At 41.5% G+C, this 7,788-nt stretch overlaps 1 protein-coding gene across 1 annotated transcript in view; it reads right to left on the bottom strand.

Annotated features, from left to right (window-relative positions):
- Positions 1–1,202, bottom strand: part of LOC108777913 (uncharacterized) — a 23,368-nt gene extending 22,166 nt beyond the window's left edge. The window contains exon 1 of the mRNA XM_018544911.1: positions 845–1,202. Within this exon, the coding sequence (XP_018400413.1) occupies positions 845–908 (64 nt within the window). The 5' untranslated portion in view covers positions 909–1,202. The remainder of the gene's footprint in view (positions 1–844) is intronic.
- Positions 1,203–7,788: the final 6,586 nt, after the last annotated feature.

Below are 7,788 nucleotides of genomic sequence, written 5' to 3'. Positions count from 1 at the left end.
CCCCCCCCCCCCCCCCGTCAAAAATACTGGAGCACGTGAAATTGTACGCGAAACAATACGCGTGCGAATTCATTCGCGATGATCTATCGTGCGTTTTTTTTTTGTTTTCCTCCCCGCCAGTAATTTTTTCCGTTTGATGATTTTGCAATTAACGTGACAACAATGCATCGCTCGCACGAGGCTCAAATGCGTTTGCGGAAATACCTGTCATCGCTCATCCCTTAGACGTCACTTTCACGCACGTCGGATGTAAACCCCCATGTAACCCTGAATGTTATCGCGGCGAAACACGTGGATAACAGGCGGATTCACGTCAAGGAAGTCTGAACTGAATAGAGCAACGCAAGGTACACGATCAGCTGAAACGAGGCCGGAGCGTTGTCAATCGTTGCGTAAGTTAAAAACGCGGAGCGTTATCGAAAAACTCACCGCCGGCGGATTTCAAAATCCGTGGAACCTTACGTAAAAGAGAACAGAGACGCGCGATATATTTTGATCCGAGCGATCCGCTGTCGTGCGATTCGCTGCGAATCGAACTGCTCCAATTAAAAGATTCCCACTCGAGGATCGTGACGTAAAGGGCGAGCTCGTCTTACTCGCGTTTCCTGCAATCGCGCCAGGAAATGAGTCGAATCTTCGGAGAGACGGCGCGAGATCAAAGCAAAAGGTATGCAACTGCGAAACGCAACTTGAACTCCTAGCGGAACGCTATAATAGAACGAAAACGCCGGTCGCCGGTGTCGTTGCACGATCGCGCAAGTATAGAATCGAGAGGCTACAGAAAAGACAGAGAGAGAGAGAGAGAGAGAGAGAGAGGGAGAGGGGGGGGAGGATAAATACTCACGAGAATACAAGGCGGTCATGAACAGCGCGAGCCAGGACAGCTGATTCTCCATAAGTGTTTTCATGTTCCGGGCCGCTGTTCGTCCTGAAATCTCGCTGGGGTGCCGATAAGCGCGGTTCGTCGCCGAACGTGAGGAAGGTATATATAGGCGCGAGTACCTCGGAACTCTGTCGCACGCGAATCGAAGAAACGGTATATACGGAAAGATAGAAAGTGTACAACCGAGCGGAGAGCGCGGAGCAGAGTGTGCGACACCCTCGGTGTGCTTTTTTTTTTTTTTTTACTTTTTACTCTCTCTCGGCTCTTATATTCACCCGCGACTGGCACCCGTCACGACACGCAGTACGTACCACGCGACCGATCGTGCACCACTGAGAGTCGGCACGGACGTCGCGCGCGGCGATGACGGCGAGGAGAGAACGCGCGCCGAGTTTCGAAGGCGCGAGCGCGCATGCGTGGATCGCTCACGCCACCGATCCCGCGAATCCGTCCGTCGTCTCCTTCTCCGTTAGCCGTCTCTCTCTCTCTCTCCCTCTCTCCTTCGCGGTTTCTCTTCCTCTCGTCGCCGCTCGAGATCGGGACGACGACGCGTCTTTTCGCGTCATCGTTATGCACCTCCGTCGCGCCCGCTGGCGCCGACGTCGTTACGACGCTCGTTCAACTGGCGTGAGATTTTATTAATCGAACTCTTACGAGCGCCGAAGCGGCCGCGAGTCTGGAGAAACACGAGAGAGAGAGAGAGAGAGAGAGAGAGAGACGTTTCGCGCGCTTTCCACAATGCAATGTTTAATAAGATTATATTTTGATACAAACTTTTAGGTATCACTCTTCCATAATAGTGCGAATTTTATTTTCTTCGTTAACCTCTAACACAAGCACTGGTGACAATGCTAAAGAAACAATGATAATTCTATATCTCTTTCGAGTTAAAAACATTTGTTATTCTAAAAACTTCCATGTACGTCAAAATGTAAATCAATTCATTTCCGTGATTATTTGCAACGTGAAACAAAAAACAAACGTCTCTGTTTTCAACATATGCTTAGTTGATAATGATTTCAGTCAAACCTATAATTATTTGACTGCATTGTTTTAGTTAAATTAACATATTTGAATAGAATATGACGACCTGGAGAAATGATTAAGTATAAGTCGAATTGGATATAATTTGGCATTATAAATGGATCGGTATTTTAGATTATATGACACATTTGGACTATATATAGTTTCTCTCGCGTGTATTCGCATAGTATTTGTGTGGAGTATAAATTTGTTCCTTTTTTTTCTGGTCCAATTGCACAGAGGTGTCGAAAAATAAGTGAAAAAAGTGGGGGGGTGGGGGTGAATTCTGTACGTTAGTTTGTACAGACGATACACATCTGGAATAGATAGAATTTCGGAAAACCATTTTCGAATCCATTCCCTGGGACGGAAGATCGCGGGATAGAAAAGAGTCTTGCTCGATTTTCATTAAAAGTTTCTTAGCGTTACCGGTATGTATGGCGAGTTGTCCAACTTCGCCGGCGCCATTCGCGGAAACTCCTTTCTATGAAGGAAGCAGTAAAAAGCTTCGTTTTCGCTTTACTGTTTCGCCGAAAGCAGTTTGTACGCGTTTCAATATATGTACCTGACTTTCATAATCGTCACACAAATTGCATTACAAAGCGTCCGGGTATTTTACTCCTTCGTCGAGTAGGAATAATTGTGACTACAGATAAATTCCTCTCTCTCTCTCTCTCTCTCTCTTTCTTTGTCGAATCATCCGGATTATATAATAATCTTGAAATTGAGAATTTGCATTAACGCGTTAAAGTTCTCCACCGAGGATATCTATTGGATGCTGTGCTCGGACCATCGACACTCCAAAGGAACATCGTCCGGCGCATATATATATTTATACAGAAGATACAGTTACTTGAATGACGAAAATAAAATTAAAGAATAAAATGAGAAATGAAAATTATATCCGAGATTATCCATTGAAGGTTACATGATCTAGCTGTAAGTCATTAATTCGGACTAGAAAGGGGTAACGACGACGTCTATCTAAAGGATACCGCTCGCGGATTCACGATCTTTGAGATTGAAATCCATGCAAATGGGGCGGTCCACGGTTCCACGTTGAACTATTTTCTAGGGTTAAAGAGAGATAGATAGATAGATAGAGAGAGAGAGAGAGAGAGAGAGAGAGAGAGAGAAAGAGAGAGAGAGAAGTAAATAAAATGACGAAGCCCCGACAAGGCAGTAAAATGTCGTCGCCAGGACGGTGGTCGCCGAATGACGCACGTCGATGAAGTATCGCAACGCCTCGGGGATGATCGTTACAAAAATAGGGCAGAGATCAAAGAGAAGTAAGGTCAAGCGAACGCCAGATAAATCCTTGAATGCATGGAAACTGTTCTTTAGGAAATCAAATTAATGTTACGATCATTCGTGTCGCTAATAACGATTAATATAAAAGCTTTGTAATAATATTGTAGTATATTATTATGAAAAAGCACAACCATGACTCGGAAGCATCGCTTGATGACTAATGGTCTGGGGAATCGATAGACGTTACCTATATTTCTCTGTCGATTTCAAATTTGAAATTCTTATTAAATTGGCAGAGAGTAAACATCTCTTTTTATTATGATTAAGAGCGGTAAGCTCCGATTTATGTAATCTTGCTTTCTGACCGTAAAATCTATAATTAATTAAAATATTTAAAAACACACAGTCTAATAGATACCGCTAATAAATTTTGTAATAATTTTTTTAAAGATTTAATGAGGGATCAATAAAATTTCATGTCGTATTTGTATTTTTATTTTAAATATAATAACGTCCATCAATAGCGATGCCTTTATTCACAATTTATTTACAAAAAATGTCTATAAAAGGAATATGGTATAAATAATAGTTTAGAAGGGCTAATTTACCTATATAAAATAGTCTAGAAAAGATATAACGAGCATTTTAGAAAAGAAGATGTCAAATTTGCGTTGATAATTATTATTTTCCGATAAGGCATGTACATCAAGTCCTCATCAGGACCTGATTAAATTATTTACTTTCAGCTGCACTATGATTAGCCCGACTTCGTAATGATGAGAACCTAATCGGGATGGCCTTAACAAGGCGTGCCTTAAGATTACCCGGTCAGGGCCTCATGATACGTCGGGTCAATTTCTAGTCAGGCGCCCGTAATGGATATGGTGTTTTTGACAAACAGAAAGAAAGTTGATTATCGCGAGATGTAATATTTAAGAGAGTAAAACGTATATAGAACTATAAAAGATTAATCCTTCGCGAATAAAATAGAAGAAAATTAAACGTAAAAATTTAATAACACTATACCACTACACAACACAGCTATAAATAACTGTATCCTTTCTCATAATCAGTGACCCAATTTGAGTATCTTACATTAATATTTTGACAGTCTAACAAAATTATTTCACACAAATTTACCTAGATTATCCAATTTTTACCCTTTAAAAAGTAGCGGTATGAATTTAACACGCCGTATCTACATGTATAAGTCTCACTGTTAATATTAGCATCACAACACAGTAAGAATTACTGCATGGCGTATAATGCTATTAATTCCGTTTTTTAAAGAGCAAAATAGGTGTGTTGCTGCTAATAATAATTTATACCGCTAATACAGTTATAAATACCGCTATTTTTTTAGAGGGCAAAAATTAGGTGTTAAGTTCACCCTGATATTTTTATGGGGTGTAGATGCTTCAGCAAATACATCATTCATCCATGAATATGCATGTATATGTAGTACATAACAAAGTACCGCATGAAACTTTGGTTAAATAATACGTGTCATGCTCGAATATAAATGATTGCCCGATAATGTTTACTGGTTGAAAAAAGGAGACTGAGGAAAGTCTTGTCGCATATATATATATATATATATACGTGTAGTACATAATGCGCATTATTCGCCGTTTGTACGCATATTTTGCCGGAGCACACGAAAGTTGTTGTAATACCACTTTGCCATTCACTCCCGCGCACCGGCTGTTTAACTTTCATCAGTGGCCTGATACCTTTGTGGTATATCATCTGCAAGCATTAGCATCAAATTGAATCTACACGTCGATGCCTGGGACTCGCAGAAACTGTATACGTGTGTCTTGGTGACGCCGTGGTACACGAATCACTCGACATTTTCGTAGGTTCTTACTCCCGCTCCCGTGGAACATTTTTTTTTTTCCCCCGTTCCACTATTCATCGATCGTCCCTCTCGACTCTCGCGAAACGTTCTTCTTTTCTCTCTCGTCGATCAACCTTGCTTTTTCTCGTTTTTTCGTTGATTTTCAACCGACTGCCATACGCGACGATGCGGCGACGACGACGACGACGACGAGGAGGATGTAATGTCCTTAACATCGATTTCTCGCGGCGAACACTAAAATAACTGACGTGGCTTCTCGCACACGCACAACAGGATCCGTATTCTCGCCGCATATATTCCCGCGAGTTCGTTGTCTTGTTCTGAATTTTAGTCGATAGACCAAAAAAAGGTCGACGTCAATAGGGACTCGCTTACACGGCACGTACTCTCTTTTCACGTTTTCACATCTTCTCCTCTTCTCCGGTGAAAATTCACTGGCGAACGCGTGGAAGTCTTCTGTCATTACTCTCATTTCAAATATGGCATACTTTTCAAGATCAAAGTTAAGGACACGATATTCTCGCGGCGGGCAAAATATTATATAGCGAGATGAAATGATTTCGAACGAAACGTTTGTCTCTTATCTGGTTTCTCAATTGCGGCATTGCGCGTCCTGCGCCTTTCGATATAGACACGACCGGGGCTTCGTCCTTTGTCGGAAAAGGGTGAGGTCCACCGAGTGAAACTAAACGTCGACGTGACGTGACGTCGCGATTCATGACGGCGCGTAAAACTTTGAGACTGACAATGAATTACCGTCGCGGCTCATTTAGTTTTCTCAGTGCACCTATTGTCGTGGCACCGAACCGGCCGGCCGACCGATGACGCGAACTTCGCCAATTGGAATATTTAAAGCCCTAGGACGCAAAGAGAGAGGGAGAAAGAGAGGGAGAGAGGCGAGCATTAACTACCAACCGAGCTCGAAAGTAATTTTGAGGCTTCCCTTGCAATATGCACGAGGGGATACGGTCGTCTCTGTGCCTCTCGCGCGCTTTTGTACACTCGGCCCTCGGCTATTCATGAGTAGCCGCATAGTCCCGAGTAATCGTTCTATAACGAACGACGTCCTTTCCTCTCCCTCGAAAGACTTATAAGAGAGAATATTGATGTCCAGCGGAAAAAAAGAAATAATCGATCGCGCCCATTGATAAATTCAACCTGGCGATACTTCGCCCCCTCTTGATTCCCCGCACTAATTTCGTAACACTTTTCGATCCTTTTCTATTGTGCGACCGAATTTCCAAATTAGACGATCGTATTTAGCAACCGCGATACCCATCTTATTGCACGACAGGGAAGTTGACTTCAATTATCTCAGCCGAACTTGATCAGCGTCAGTCTCATGTTTGATTTGGAGGTTTGTTTATATCACTGCGATGTCACGCGGTTGATAGAAAATCGAACAACGGAGTCAGCCGCGTTTGAGATTTATATATTATATAATTGTGAGATATAATTTATACTTTCGAGAAATTGAGCATTTATTTTTGGTGATACAACTTTGCCACAAAACCAATTGATAAACGTCACCGTTTCCGTACTTCAGATTTGTAACGGCAAAATTATTTTCAAAGAACTTATAACGTTTATTTTCGGTGATAACACTACTTTAACAAAATCAAGTATTATAAGTTTCTGTTTCTTTTTTTTTTTTTTTTTTTTTTTTTAATTTTTTTTTTTTTTTTTTTTTTTTTTTTTTTTTTGAGAGTCGCAATAATGGAGAGGAAAATCTCAAACGAGAAGAGTGTCGAATACGATTCCGAGTTAGAATAATCAAAACTTTAGATTTCATATTTGCATCAGAGGTACTGTTCATTAATTTGGTATCTTAAGCTGCTCAGGACGCTAAGTCAATGTTATGTCATATAGCAAATTTGCTTTTAACAGTCTCTCCGACGGCGTACGACGGCTGAATTAAGTAGTTTCCATTGAACGTGGAAAATCACGAGAGAAACGAAGTACATCGCGCGGGAGAGGGAAAAAATAAAAGGCTAGAGAAGATCAGGGCGCGTACACGGCTTAACTCCGCGCGCGCGGACTGGTGCTTTACGACCGTGGGCTATAAAGTTCCCGCTAATTCCACCCAGCAAACTTTTTCTCAGAGGTACGAAGACAGACAAAAATATCGTCGCGAAAGTTCCTTTGATAAGCGCACCTCGAAGAAAACGCAACTGTCTCTCGCTGAAGGCCACTTAATCCCGCGGAGGTGAGATTTTGATGGATAAAACGAGCGATTTCCTCGAGACCTCCGTATAACGTAAAAGCGAACCAGCAGCTTTTGAAGCCTCGCGCTCGAGAAGCGAACGTGTCCGTGTGTGTTCCAAACTATTTAATCAAAGAACCATCCGAAAGCTGTAACTGTTTGTGTTGCGAATTCTTGCAATTTACCAACCGCACAATTATATTACACGGCATAATATTACTACTGTTTCTCGTACGTTCGATAAAGCTTATATATTATCATTATTATTATTATTAAATCTTCTACTACTATTATTATTATTAGTGTTAGTAGTATTAATTGTACAAATTATTATACGAATTCTCTAGAAAAAATATTGTCACTTTTCTTTCGTGATATGGTAATCAAATTCAAGAGGTATTTTGATTCGATCCATAAAGTGGGAGGATAAATCGGTGTCGTGAATAAAGTTTGCGTGGCTGGGTCCGCAAAGTGACAAGGCGAACTCTTAAATCCGAAATTTTCGATGCAGACCTGAAACTTGGCGAAACATTTGGAGAACTCAGGCGTATCTGTTTCACGGAAAAA

Source organism: Cyphomyrmex costatus, unplaced genomic scaffold (assembly GCF_001594065.2).
Source record: "Cyphomyrmex costatus isolate MS0001 unplaced genomic scaffold, Ccosl1.0 scaffold474, whole genome shotgun sequence".
NCBI lineage: Eukaryota > Metazoa > Arthropoda > Insecta > Hymenoptera > Formicidae > Cyphomyrmex > Cyphomyrmex costatus.
This window is presented reverse-complemented; position numbering and strand designations above follow the sequence as displayed.